General features: G+C 44.1%; 3 protein-coding genes across 3 annotated transcripts; all 3 read right to left on the bottom strand.

Moving 5' to 3' along the window:
• Positions 1-217: 217 nt before the first annotated feature.
• Positions 218-787, bottom strand: LOC142209664 (uncharacterized). The gene has a single exon (XM_075278689.1). It carries the CDS (start codon positions 785-787, stop codon positions 218-220), a length of 570 nt encoding a protein of 189 aa, XP_075134790.1.
• A 4,912-nt stretch (positions 788-5,699) lies between these two features.
• LOC142209663 (uncharacterized) lies at positions 5,700-6,313 on the bottom strand. Its single transcript, XM_075278688.1, has one exon. It carries the CDS (start codon positions 6,267-6,269, stop codon positions 5,700-5,702), a length of 570 nt encoding a protein of 189 aa, XP_075134789.1. The 5' UTR covers positions 6,270-6,313.
• A 3,284-nt stretch (positions 6,314-9,597) lies between these two features.
• Positions 9,598-10,172, bottom strand: LOC142209662 (uncharacterized). Its single transcript, XM_075278687.1, has one exon. It carries the CDS (start codon positions 10,165-10,167, stop codon positions 9,598-9,600), a length of 570 nt encoding a protein of 189 aa, XP_075134788.1. The 5' UTR covers positions 10,168-10,172.
• Positions 10,173-14,569: the final 4,397 nt, after the last annotated feature.

Here is a 14,569-nt window from a genome sequence, read left to right as displayed (position 1 = left end):
ATTGTGTGTGGGGGGGGGGGGGGGAGAGAGAGCTTGCAAATCCAGGCTCACTATGAGGGCACCACTAGTTGTGGACCCAATACAGCTAACCAGAAAGCACAGTGATAGAGTAGACCACCATTCCTTTTATTTGGCTTGAAAATGGCAGATGGAAATGGTGTTGTATTTGTCCAAATACAAATTATAAAGTCTAAGCCATGAAATCTGCTTTCTTCATTCAGAACTGTTTGTCCTTCTGGAACTGTTTTACCAAATTGGTGAGGACCTCCAGCCCTTCCACAAGTCCATCCCCATTGGCAGCACAACAGCCCTGGACATGCCACTGGTGTGCTTTCATCTTCATCAGTCCCAATGTCTCTGCTAGCTCCATGGGATTCTTGGCACCCGGCAGGTCTTGTTTATTGGCCATCACCACGAAGGGGACTCCTCTCATTTCATCATGTTCCAGTATAGCATTAAGCTCCTCTCTGGCCTCCTCAAATCTCTCAGGGTCAGCGCTGTCCACCACAAACACAAGTCCGTCTGGGTTCTTAAAGTAATGCTTCCACAAGGCTTTGACCTTGTCCTGACTAACTAAGTCCAACACGGTGAAGGTGACATTACGGATGGGTTTCAGGGTTTCAATATTGAATCCAATGGTGGGATTTATACAAACTGTCTCATTCAATTTCAGTTTATATAGTAATGTTGTCTTTCCAGTAGCATCAAGACCCATAATCAGGATCTGAGCCTTGGTTCCAGAGAAGTTCATTAGGGTTTGGTAGAGGTTGCTCAGAAGACCACCCATAGCTGTGGTAGATTCTCCTCGGTGTAAGGCTCTCTTAGGTCTTGAGTGTGTAGCTGTGCATGCTTCAGAAAAGTTCTCTGACTACATATACACTGTTCTTTTGCTGGCAACCATAGATGCTCTCAGAGAACTTCCTGGTTGCCCTGTCACACTGTGACCTGTGTTGAAACTTTTCTCTACAATCACTTATTACACAGTCAGCAGTGATAGGACACAGGAAGTGACATCACTACATAGACCATAAAGTCACAGAGAAGATAATATTGCTGAAGAATCAATACTAAGTCCTCACTCTGTACCCTCATATCATATATCATGTTGTATTCAAATATAAAAAACAGACATTGTATATATGGAAGTTCTTCAGTTCTGTAAAATTTAAGATAGGCCGAATCCCCAGCAAAAGAAAACTATGTGTGACTTATATAAATATAGTTATATCATACAGAGAAAACTCAGATGGGTTCACACTACCGTTGTTAATGTCCTTTGCTGTCTCCTGTGACAGGAAACTGATTTTGTGTCCGTTCCCGTTGACACTAATGTGACAAGTTGACACTATCTTCTCTCATGTTTGTTACTTTTGTAACAGAAGATAAAGTTGTGCATGCACGTGTTATTATGTCCGCTAAAACCCCTCAGATGTGATGGATTTGGTGAAAAAGGACACTAACAGACAACAAATCAAATCCCATTGAAATCATTGTAATTTTTAACAAATTTATGATGGATCTTTTACTGTCTGTTATTAACAGTAATGGATGCTAGCAATGAACACTACTAACGTGTGAATGCCCCTTAACTTTGGAAATATTTTTGCAGCACTTTGTATTATTAAAAACACTTTAAAAATGTGGTAATAGTTCTTCCCACCCCACATCAACTTACATACTTAAAGGGGTATTCCCAACTTGCCTGTTCACCAACTTGCAGGCTTTATGCTCTGTTCACTTCCTGGTTTTCTCAGTAAATTGGTGGGCAGGGTTTCACTTGCTCTGCTAGCTCTCTTCATAGCAGTACATGTTTGCAGTCAGTAATGAGGGATGGTTGTAGATAAATTAGTACAGTATCACTGGAAGATGCACAATATGAGGCTGATGTAGCAGAGCTGGATTTGTTAGGTGATAAGCATCCCAAACATACATGCTACAGGACTAAGAGTCAGTTTGCAGTATACCCCGTATTAGGTCTGTAATTACATAGAGAGGTAACAGACTCCCTGTCTCAGCCCTTATCAGCAAAATTCAATTAGCCGACTGATAACTGGGAGAGGGAGATAAACGGCTCAGAAATACAAGCTTGCTTCGAGCACTCAGCTTTCCTTCCCTCCTGAGAGCAGGGAGCTACATCACTTGTCCTGGCCGGAGAAATAAGACCATCCCCAGATTTGTGGTTATGAAAACACAGTGTAAACAATGAAGTGAATAATCTCAGATAGTGGCCAAACAAAGCAGTTTTGCTTAAGCAATGTATTTAGGAAAAGTCTTAAATCCACATAAGCTAGCAGTATAGATAGGATCCTTGAGATGGGACAACCCCTTTAATTATTTTGTGGCACACCATCGGCATAGTTTATAAACAAAATGTTGCCTAATCCTGCATTCATTATTTAAATAACCACTAGATGGCATCAGCATACCTTGATGTAGACATACAGTCATGGCCAAAAGTTTTGAGAATGATACAAATATTAATTTTTACAAAGTCTACTGCTTCAGTTTTTCTACTGGCAATTTGCATATACTCCAGAATGTTATAAAGAGTGATCAGCTTAACAGAAATTACTTGCAAAGTCAATATTTGCCTAGAAAATGAACTTTATCCCCCAAAACACATTTCAACATCATTGCAGCCCTGCCTTAAAAGGACCAGTTAACATCGTTTCAGTGATTGCTCCATTAACACAGGTGTGGGTGTTGATGAGAACAGGGCTGGAGATCAATCTGTCATGATTAAGTAAGAATGACACCACTGGACACTTTAAAAGGAGGCTGGTGCTTGGCATCATTGTTTCTCTTCTGTTAACCATGGTTATCTCTAAAGAAACACGTGCAGTCATCATTGCACTGCACAAAAATGGCCTAACAGGGAAGAGTATCGCAGCTAGAAAGATTGCACCTCAGTCAACAATCTATCGCATCATCAAGAACTTCAAGGAGAGAGGTTCCATTGTTGGCAAAAAGGCTCCAGGGCGCCCAAGAAAGACCAGCAAGCGCCAGGACCGTCTCTTAAAAGTGTTTCAGCTGCGGGATCGGGCTACCAGCAGTGCAGAGCTTGCTCAGGAATAGCAGCAGGCAGGTGTGAGTGCATCTGCACGCACTGTGAGGTGGAGACTCTTGGAGCAAGGCCTGGTCTCAAGGAGGGCAGCAAAGAAGCCATTTCTCTCCAGAAAAAACATCATGGACAGACTGATATTCTGCAAAAGGTACAGGGAGTGGACTGCTGAGGACTGGGGTAAAGTCATTTTCTCTGATGAATCCCCTTTTCGATTGTTTGGGACATCTGGAGGACAGCTTATTCGGAGAAGACAAGGTGAGCGCTACCACCAGTCTTGTCTCATGCCAACTGTAAAGCATCCTGAAACCATTCATGTGTGGGGTTGCTTCTCAGCCAAGGGAATCGACTCTCTCACAGTCTTGCCTAAAAACACAGCCATGAATAAAGAATGGTACCAGAATGTCCTCCAAGATCAACTTCTCCCAACCATCCAAGAGCAGTTTGGCGATCAACAATGCCTTTTCCAGCATGATGGAGCACCTTGCCATAAAGCAAACGTGATAACTAAATGGCTCAGGGAACAAAACATAGAGATTTTGGGTCCATGGCCTGGAAACTCCCCAGATCTTAATCCCATTGAGAACTTGTGGTCAATCATCAAGAGGCGGGTGGACAAATAAAAACCTACAAATTCTGACAAAATGCAAGCATTGATTGTGCAAGAATGGACTGCTATCAGTCAGGATTTGGTCCAGAAGTTGATTGAGAGCATGCCAGGTAGAATTGCAGAGGTCCTGAAGAAGAAGGGTCAACACTAGAGATGAGCGAGTAGTGTTCGGATCAGCCGATCCGAACAGCATGCTCGCATAGAAATGAATGGACGTAGCCGGCACGCGGGGGGTTAAGCGGCCGGCCGCCGTCAAAGCGGAAGTACCAGGCGCATCCATTCATTTCTATGGAGCGTGCTGTTCGGATCGGCTGATCTGAACAGTACTCGCTCATCTCTAGTCAACACTGCAAATATTGACTTGCTGCAATAACTCATTCTAACTGTCAATATAAGCTTTTGTTACTCATAATATAATTGCAATTATATTTCTGTATGTGATAAAAACATCTGACAAACACACATAAAAACCAGAGGGCAGCAGATCATGTGAAAATATAATATTTGTGTCATTCTCAAAACTTTTGGCCATGACTGTATGCATTGTAAAGTTTATGGAAGTCCTTCAGTTCCGTGAAGGCACTCAACACCAGATCAGCGTGGAATGCCTCTGGGACCCCCACCAATCAGTGGATTGAAGGGACCACCGTGCTCATGTGCATGCCACATTATCTTCAATTTTACCAGGTGCAGCTTCATACTTATCATAGTGGTTGTACCTGCTCTTAGATCTCAATGCAGCTCTCTTCCATTCAAATTAATGGGGACTAAGCTGTAATACCAGGCCAGCTGCTACTGTGGAACACTGCGATCAGTGCAGTTAGTTTTGGTGCCCGGTATATTAATTATGCTCTCTATTGGAAAGTGAGTGGTCTTCAGCCAGAGCAGAAAAGAGGGTGTAATTCTAAGCTCTCTGATTGGTCAGTGTCAGAGAACTCAGAATCGCTCCTTTTGCCTTCTCCTGCCTGACACCACCCACCTGACATTAAAGAGACTAATTATCATTACAACCATCAAAACTTTCTGCACTGATCGCTTGGGAAGTGAGAACAAAAACATATATACTGTATAGCATATATGGCATAGGAGTCACACATGGCATGACACTACATGTCAGGTTTTTCTGTCCGCTTGAAAAGTCGGACATCTTTACAAGTGGACAGTGAAGGGAGGGCACGGAGTGCAAAAGAACGTACCCGATCGCCATTTAAATGAATGACAAGTGTCATGGACACAGCTAGTGTCCGCTCCTAATGTCCGTGCGAGATTTTGAACGGACACTAGGAGCGGACACTACCTGACGTACACTGACGGTAGTGTGAACGCCCCCTAAACAAAAAATACACTATGTGAAATGGACACAAAAGTCTTGCATGTAGGATTTTTTGTCCGCTGAAAAAAACAGACTTCTGATGGATTGGGTATAAATAGACACTAAGAGACACAAGATAAAATCCCATTGAAATTAATGGAAATTTTGACAGATTAGTGATGGTTCATCTAGTGTCCATTGCTAAGATCTTATAACAGACAATAGCTACGGACACTGCTGACGTTCACCAACAGTAGTGTGAACACCTCCTAAATGTGAGAGACTGTTATTTCCTCACGTTTATGGTTTTCTAATTGAGACAGTATTACACTATGCACAGCTCAGTGTTATTTTTTTATTTTTAGGCGGAACAAATAGGTCAGATGCAGTGATTGCCAATCTGCACCACTGTCTGCACATGAGCCTTCTCTCTTGGCACCCCATGCTGCCCCCACAGTGATAGAGTCCCTCTCCTTTATAATTATATCCCACTTACCGCTCACATATATAGTGCTATTGTGTGGGTGTGGGAGAGCTTGCAAATCCAGACTTACTATGAGGGACTAGTTGTGGACCCAATAAAGCTACCCAGACAGCACAGTGATATAGTAGACCACCATTCCTTTTATTTGGCTTGAAAATGGCAGATGGAAATGGTGTTGTATTTGTCCAAATACACATCATAAAGTCTAAGCCATGAAATCTGCTTTCTTCATTCAGAACTGTTTGTTCTTTTGAAACTGTTTTACCAAATTGGTGAGGACCTCCAGCCCTTCCACAAGTCCATCCCCATTGGCAGCACAACAGCCCTGGACATGCCACTGGTGTGCTTTCATCTTCATCAGTCCCAATGTCTCTGCTAGCTCCATGGGATCCTTGGCACCTGGCAGGTCTTGTTTATTGGCCATCACTACGAAGGGAACTCCTCTCATTTCATCATGTTCCAGTATAGCGTTGAGCAGTGCCCTGGCCTCCTCAAATCTCTCAGGGTCAGCGATGTCCACCACAAAAACAAGTCCATCTGGGTTCATAAAGTAATGCTTCCACAGGGGTCTGATCTTGTCCCGACTAACTATGTCCAACATGGTGAAGGTGACGTTACGGATGGGTTCCAGTGTTTCAACATTGAATCCAATGGTGGGAATTGTATGGACTGTCTCATTCAGCTTCAGTCTATATAGTAAAGTTGTCTTTCCAGCAGCATCAAGACCCATAAGCATGATCCGAGCCTTGGTTCCAGAGAAGCTCATTAGAGTTTGGTAGAGGTTGCTCAGAAGACCACCCATAGCTGTGGTAGATTCTCCTTGGTATAAGGTTCTCTTAGGTCTTGAGTGTGTAGCTGTGCATGCTTCAGAAAAGTTCTCTGACTACATATACACCGTTCTTTTGCTGGCAACCATAGATGCTCTCAGAGATCTTCCTGGTTGCCCTGTCACACTCCGCTATGTTGAAACTTTTCTCTACAACCACTTATTACACATTCAGCAGTGATAGGACACAGGAAGTGACATCACTACATAGACCATAAAGTCACAGAGAAGATAATACTGCTGAAGAATCAATACTAAGTCCACACTCTGTACCCTCATATCATATATCATGTTGTATTCAAACATAAAAAACAGACATTGTATATATGGAAGTTCTTCAGTTCTGTAAAATTTAAGATAGGCTGCCAACACCAGATCAGTGGGGCATGACTCTGGGACCCCACCAATCAGTGGATTGAAGGGACGACTGTGCTCATATGCATGCCACATTATCTTCAGTGCTTACCAGGTGCAGTTTCATACTTATCATAGTGGTTGTACCTGCTCTTAGATCACAGTGCAGCTCTCTTCCATTCAAATGGATGGGGACTAAGCTGTAAAACCAGGCCCAGCTACTACTATTGGTGCGCAGTGGAACACTGCAATCAGTGCAGTTAGTTTTGGTGCTTGATATGTTAATTATACTCTCTATTGGAAAGTGAGTGGTCTTCAGCCAGAGTAGAAAAGGGGGAGTAATTCTGAGCTCTCTGATTGGACAATGTCAGAGAGGTCAGAATCACTACTTTTTCCTGCTCCTGCCTGACACCACCCACCTCACAGTACAGAGACTAAATATATCAGGCATCAAAACTAACTGCACTGATCATTCGGGAAATGAGAACAAAGACATATATGTTATATAGCATATATGGCCTAGGAGCCATACATCTAGAAACATTACTTATTGAGAGAGAGGAGGCTCCCTAAATGGTTCTTGATTACTGAGAAAGAGATGAGAATAATAGGTTAGGTCCAGTGAGGTCCCTGCAATGTAGGCAGACCAGGCAGCTGCTAAGGGACCATGGGCAGAGGGGGCTTGAAGCTGATTGTTTTCTACTTACTAACACTAATTCACTGCATTTTTCTGCAGCCACCACTAGGGGGAGAACAGTGGAAGGAGATTGTTTACAGTTTCATTTGAGTTTAGTGGAAGCTGTATTAATTCCTATGCACTGAGCTCCCTCTAGTGGTGGCTGCAGGCAGGAAGTTACAGTATATTCAGTGCCACATTTGCCATGGGGCAAGATGAGTATCTCGCCTCAGGCAGAAGATGAAAAAGTCTCTGAGGAGGGCGGAGCAAATGGGTCAATTGCAGACTGTCATTGCCAATCAGCACATGAGCCATCTCTCCTGGCACCCCATGCTGCCCCCTCAGTGATAGAGACACATCCAGGTGACCACCCCTCCATTTTATAATTATAGCCTACTTACTGCTCGCATATACAGTGCCCAGGACATCCTGTGTGCCAGAAAAGGTCTAGGGTGCTGCATAAGTTAACGGTAAGTAGGATATAATTGTAGTTCAAAGTACATAGAACAACATGTGGGGAGAGGGAGATACCTGTTACCTATTAAGGTAATATTACAGTAATAGTGTTCCCTCACAGGTAACAGCATTACTTACATGGGGGGGGGGGTCTATTATCTGTGGGAGAAACTGTTACCTATGGAGAAATGCTATTATAGCACTATTATAGTAATAGTGCCCCGCACAAGTTATAGCATTACGGGTGGGCATTATTATTGTAATAGTCCCCCCCCCCCCTTCCCTCACAGCTAACATAGTTTATGTTGGGGAGGAGACTATTACCTGTGGGTGCACTACTACAGTAATAGTCCCCCCACCACACAGGTTATAGTGCTCTTATTACCTAGGGGGCACTATAATTCAATGTGGTAGGACCTATTACTTCTGTGGGTACTATTAAGACCCATTCACATGGTGGAATATGAAGAGGAATTAGGCAGACTCCCGCCTCAGATTCCTCTCCATTTCCTAGCCCTCTGCCTCCCCTCTTTTTACTTGCTGCTTACTCTCAGATGAATGGGGCTAGTCAGTGGAGTGGCTTGTGCTGTGAGTTTTGCAGCTGATCAGCGGCAGAATCTGCAGTAAGATCCAGTAGAGCACTTATATTTTCTCTAGTGTTTGTGTTTGTGTGTGTGTGTGTGTGGAGGGGCATTGTAGTATTGCCTCAGGCAGCAGATTACCTAGAATTGGTCCCAGGTATATCACTATAAAACTGAATTTGTGTATAGGGAGGACTGATTTGTGTAAGGCATGTCAAAAGTAGCACATTTTGGTGGTATTCTTAATAAATACGCCCCATGGTGTACACAATGAGCACCATATTACTAAACCAATTGGGTGCATGACTTTATAAAAGTCGGAGACTCATATTACATTTTGCTATGAGGTTCTTTGATATCGGTGTACTACAGGATATCAGGCCAGTTACACATGGTGCCTGATATTAAATTCCTTCACCCTTGATTCCTTGCACACATTGATAGAGTTTACCTGCAGCTACCACCAGGGGGCGCTCATTGCACAGACATTTTTACAGCTTTTGTTAGGAGCTGCTATAAAAATCCACATGCAGTGAAGGCTTCTCTAGTGCTGGCTGCCGGCAGCCAAGGCTGTATCATTAACTGTGTGAAGGAAAGCACGGATATAATCTGGGGTTAGAGTCTAGGGATTTGTGACTAATAACTATGTACGTGGCACACAAACATTGTACAATACATGGAATATTGTCTACGAGAAAGGAAGTGATTGCTTATTTGCAAGACAGTTTCCTAATTCATGTTCATTCATTACATTGAGCCAACTTATCCCACTTTGTGAGTATATCTTTCAGGAATGAACTATAAAAATACAGAATCGAGTTATTCATCTTATAATTAACATTTATTAGCAAAAATAAATTAAATGCATCATATACAGCACAATGTCCGAAGCAGATGTGTGTAGAATCTAATATTTTATACTTAGTATAAACTATATGTAGCACTTACTAAGACTTTTTTATGAGGGTAAAATATTACAATTAGATATTATATAGAAATATAAGGTTATAGGAAACCTTCACAACCAGTCCCATATATTCAGTCCACTGGAGCTTGCAAATCCAGGCTTACTATGAGGGCACCACTAGTTGTGGACCCAATACAGCTAACCAGACAGCACAGTCATATAGTAGACCACCATTCCTTTTATATGGCTTGAAAATGGCAGATGGAAATGGTGTTGTATTTGTCCAAATACAAACTATAAAGTCTAAGCCATGAAATCTGATTTCTTCATTCAGAACTGTTTGTCCTTCTGGAACTGTTTTACCAAATTGGTGAGGACCTCCAGCCCCTCCACAAGTCCATCCCCATTGGCAGCACAACAGCCCTGGACATGCCACTGGTGTGCTTTCATCTTCATTAGTCCCAATGTCTCTGCTAGCTCCATGGGATTCTTGGCACCTGGCAGGTCTTGTTTATTGGCCATCACCACGAAGGGGACTCCTCTCATTTCATCATGTTCCAGTATAGCGTTGAGCTCTGCCCTGGCCTCCTCAAATCTCTCAGGGTCAGCGCTGTCCACCACAAAAACAAGTCCGTCTGTGTTCATATAGTAATGCTTCCACAGGGCTCTGATCTTGTCCTGACCACCTACATCCCACACGGTGAAGGTGACGTTACGGATGGGTTCCACAGTCTCAACATTGAATCCAATGGTGGGAATTGTGCAGACTGTCTCATTCAGCTTCAGTTTATATAGTAAAGTTGTCTTTCCAGCAGCATCAAGACCCAAAAGCAGGATCCGAGCCTTGGTTCCGGAGAAGTTCATTAGGGTTTGGTAGAGGTTGCTCAGAAGACCACCCATAGCTGTGGTAGATTCTCCTCGGTGTAAGGATCTCTTAGGTCTTGAGTGTGTAGCTGTGCATGCTTCAGAAAAGCTCTCTGACTATATATACACTGCCGGCCAATCCCATGTTGCCTAGCAACCATGGACGCTCTCGGAGAACTTCCTGGTTGCCCTGTCACACTCCGCCGTGTTGGAACTTTTCTCTACAACCACTTATTACACAGTCAGCAGTGATAGGACACAGGAAGTGACATCACTACATAGACCATAAAGTCACAGAGAAGATAATACTGCTGAAGAATCAATACGAAGTCCTCACTCTGTACCCTCATATTGTAATGTCCCGGTACTGCTAGTCCAATTCCCTCTAATGCAGACCGAGATAGCATGGACATTTTCATATAAGGTAAATATTTTCCTCCCCCTTCATTCCTTCTATATATTTCTATTCTTCCAGAGCCAGCACACAGGGGGTCTATTAATGCGCCATCTTGTGGATGTTTTTGTGAACTGCACCTGCCTATACTTTGCCATTGTAATTTGAGTTGTAACTGTAAAGGGAGTGTCCATTATGATTAGCTGACCTCCAGGACCAATGAGGCTCCCTTGACTGGCCTGGAGGGAGAGTTGAGTGACCACCCTCTCTAGAGGGGGTTGGGGACGTTTTTGGCTGATGTCTTTTGTGTGGGGCTACAAGTGTAGAGACAGCTGTGAGACAGAGCACATGGAGCATGGATAATGGCTTCCGACTTATCAGGGTGCACCAAGCAGAGATGTCTTCTTCCCTATCTTCAAGGCCCTTCTCAGAGAGCGTTTTCCTCTGAAGCTCTAATCTTACAAGTGCTGAAGTTGATGGACCTGGTTATCCATACATCTGGGACCCCCCACGTATATCTCTATCCAAGTAAGTCTTTGGGACAAATCTATATTTAAAGAAGCCCATAGCTAGTCTGGCAGAAATTGAGAATCTCCCGCTGCTAAGAAAAATTGTATTTGTTCTTCTACATACGTGTACCCAGTTTGTTGAGGACTAACCCCCTGGATACAGGCCATCTTTACAAGTATATACAAGTTAACTGCCAAGCAACCACTATCCAAAGCATTCTGCCCCATCCTCCGCTAATTGGACACTACCTGCAAAGATCGCTGTATTGTATGTGAAGAAGTCCTCCATATGTACATGTGTATTACTTTGTCCTGCTAGTAAAAAGAAAAGCAACGATTACCCCCGAAGCCTGGTTGTCTGTTGTCATTGTCAGATATCACGCAGGGGAGGGTAGTCGGGGACATCAAAAAGGGAAATTTTGTGCACATTCGGGACCCAGGGACTCCCTGCAAGCTGGCCACATCTGATATATTACCGGGATACCAGCCCTGGCCCTCCTGAGTGTTGCAAACCCCTTTTTGTGGCGTCACGAACAGGATTGTGCCTCTGTGCCTGCCTAAAGACTGTATGTTGCTTCTGGAGAACTACTGCTCCAAGACTAACCGATACTCTCTACAAAGTGGGGGTGAAAGCATTCTGCCTCTGTGCCTGCCTAAAGACTGTGTTGTTGTATGCCATGCTGTGTGACTGCATATTCCACCATTTTGGATTGACTAGCTTCTTGAGCAATTCAGCAGGAGTAAACTCCCCCCACCAAACTTCCCCCAGGTGCCAAAACTGGGTGTCGCCATCTCTATCCAACACTGAATCCAAATCCATCCCAGCTGTAACAAGACTCCAACTTCCCTGCCCCCAATTCTTTTTGCAAAGACTCCTTATCTCTTCAAGGATCAAAGTGATCATCCTGCCTGCAGCTCCTGCTCATCACTTCTGCCAGAACCTCCACTGCCATTGTCTGCTGTTACCTGCCATTCCTGGGATACAGATAAGTGCATTTTATAAAGTGACTTTGTATTTGCTGAGATTTGCATTTCATAAAAGAGACAGAAGCCTTATTATTTTACTTAAAGAGACAGTATCCTAATTTTTGCAAAAATGTCTACATCGCCTCGAGATGCCCTGTCTGTCGCAGATAACACTACAACCTCATCCTCCAGTTCTCCTGCACCTCAGGAGACAGCTACCATCTCTGCTTCAACTCCTGTTATAGCGACAGGCTTGCCTTTCTTTATAGGACCCTCCAGTCTTCCAAGTTACAGAGGGGATCCTCATACCCTTGCTCAGTTTCAGGAAAAGATATTGCGTACTCTTGAACTTGTATCACTTTCTCCCAAGCAACAGGTACAGCTTCTCTTAGGACAACTTGAAGGTCCAGCTGCTGAGGAAGTTCGTTCCTGGCCACCGACAGAAAAGACCACCGTTGACCAGGTCCTCACGCGTCTGAGAAAAGAATTCGAAGTCCAATCACCAACTGAGGTTCGTCTTAAATTCTATGACAGACGTCAGAGACCAGGTGAGACCCTCAGAGACTATGCACTTGCCCTCCAGTCAGCATATAGGGCTCTGCGCCAAGTTGACAACATTGATCCTACTGCTGCAGAAAGCATTATTACAGACAGGTTCATAGAAGGTGTGGACTCACGACTAATACAGAGTCAACTCCGCATGCTATCAGCCCAAAATCCAGACATGTCTTTTCTAGATTTTAAGACTTTGGCCCTACGAATAGTGGGAACTGATTCACCTTGTGCTAATTATTACTCTGCCACATATTCCCCAGACCTGGCTGGTGGAATCTCCGCTGCATCTCCATTACCTCCTATTGTGCCCATGCAGGCCACTCAGACTGTACAGGCTCCTACTCCTGCCACTATGCCCTCTACCACCGATGTTCTTGCTCAGGTAGTGGAATCTCTTTGCCAAGCCCTAAAGGAATTAAAAGGCCAGTCTGCATCATGTGAGCCCTCTTTATCTAGAACATTGCCTGCAGAGCCTCACTCTAGCCGCCCAAGTCCTGATAGGCTTCCTCCTGACCGGTCTTCACCACGTGAACGTCCTTATTGTACTTACTGTGAGCGTGTTGGGCATTACAAATACCAGTGCTTTAAGTTAAACGGGACACCACCGAGGCCAAGGGCCGCCCCTCGGGAGGTGAATCCAAAGGCCCAGGGGGACAATCGCCATGGACATCCAGATTCGTCTCCAAGTGCCCGTACATAACTATTTGGATTGAGGGTGTACCATTAGAAGCTTTAGTGGACACTGGGTCACAAGTAACAACTATTGGGCAACAAGCCTTTGAGAAATATTGGGACTCTGACATACTAAATTCTGTGGGCAAAGCGAAGTTACGTTTGATTGCAAGTAATGGTCAGCCTATATCCCAACTAGGTTACTGGGAACCTACCATTCGTATTGGTGATCGTGAATTACCACGACAAGGTGTAATTGTTACAGAGTCTCAGGGAATGGCTACACCAGTGGTATTAGGCATGAATGTTATGCGTCATGTATTCACTGAATTGCTAGATGCTTTGCATGCTTCTCTCCCTACTGCTACTCTTTCTTACAGGCAAGCTGTACAACGTACCATCAAAGTGCTCTGTGCCCAGCAGAAGTTTGCTAACCGTAATGGTGAAATCTGTCGTGTCCGTATCCAGGATGCCAGACCCGTCACTCTGACTCCTAACAGTGAGACTCTCATCTGGTGCCGAGTCCGTCCAGGCATTAACAACGAAGATTACGAAGCTCTTCTTGATCCTATTCAGATTGAAGGACAGCCGCTGGTGAAAGCCGCCAGAAGCATCGTCACCGTCTCCAACGGTAAAGTACCAGTACGGCTAGTCAACCTAAGTGATGCACCTATTGAATTGCACAAGTTTAAGTCAGTTGCTCAACTGTATCAGCTCAATTCAGAAGACATCTTAGATGATGAAGCACTTGCTTATCAAAAGTCAATTCATGTCCCTGCCGGAGGTACTCACAAACCTACTACCTTCTGGTGGAATGAACTCAACATTGGGGATGCGAATACCCCTAGGGAACACATCAATGGTGTCATCAAAGTTGCGAAACGGCACAGCCAAGCTTTCAGCAAGCATCCACTTGATTTTGGGAAAACCTCTTTGATCCAGCATAAAATCAACACAGGTGATCATCCTCCTTTCAAGGAAAGATACCGTCCAATCCCTCCTGCTAACTACCAGCAAGTAAAGAAGCTGATAAAGGAGATGAAAGACACCAAAGTCATCCAAGAAAGTCAAAGTCCTTGGGCAGCACCTATCGTTTTGGTAAGAAAGAAGGATGGTAACATCAGATTCTGTGTTGACTACAGAAGACTGAACGACATCACACATAAAGATGCCTATCCTCTTCCACGGATTGAAGAATCCCTCACTGCTCTTGGTTCAGCTGCATACTTCTCAACTCTCGACCTAACCAGTGGCTACTGGCAGGTCCCCATGGCTCCTGAGGATAGAGAAAAGACAGCTTTTACCACCCCGATGGGACTTTATGAGTTTAATAGCATGCCTT

This window comes from Leptodactylus fuscus, chromosome 6, assembly GCF_031893055.1.
Source record: "Leptodactylus fuscus isolate aLepFus1 chromosome 6, aLepFus1.hap2, whole genome shotgun sequence".
In the NCBI taxonomy this organism is placed as follows: Eukaryota; Metazoa; Chordata; class Amphibia; order Anura; family Leptodactylidae; genus Leptodactylus; species Leptodactylus fuscus.
Note: the sequence above shows the minus strand (reverse complement) of the source record. Positions and strands in the feature narration are given on the sequence as shown.

What these genes read in the sequence shown, in the direction of transcription:
- LOC142209664 (XM_075278689.1), bottom strand. Translation starts at nt 787, where the DNA reads ATGGGTGGTCTTCTGAGCAACCTCTACCAAACCCTAATGAACTTCTCT.
- LOC142209663 (XM_075278688.1), bottom strand. Translation starts at nt 6,269, where the DNA reads ATGGGTGGTCTTCTGAGCAACCTCTACCAAACTCTAATGAGCTTCTCT.
- LOC142209662 (XM_075278687.1), bottom strand. Translation starts at nt 10,167, where the DNA reads ATGGGTGGTCTTCTGAGCAACCTCTACCAAACCCTAATGAACTTCTCC.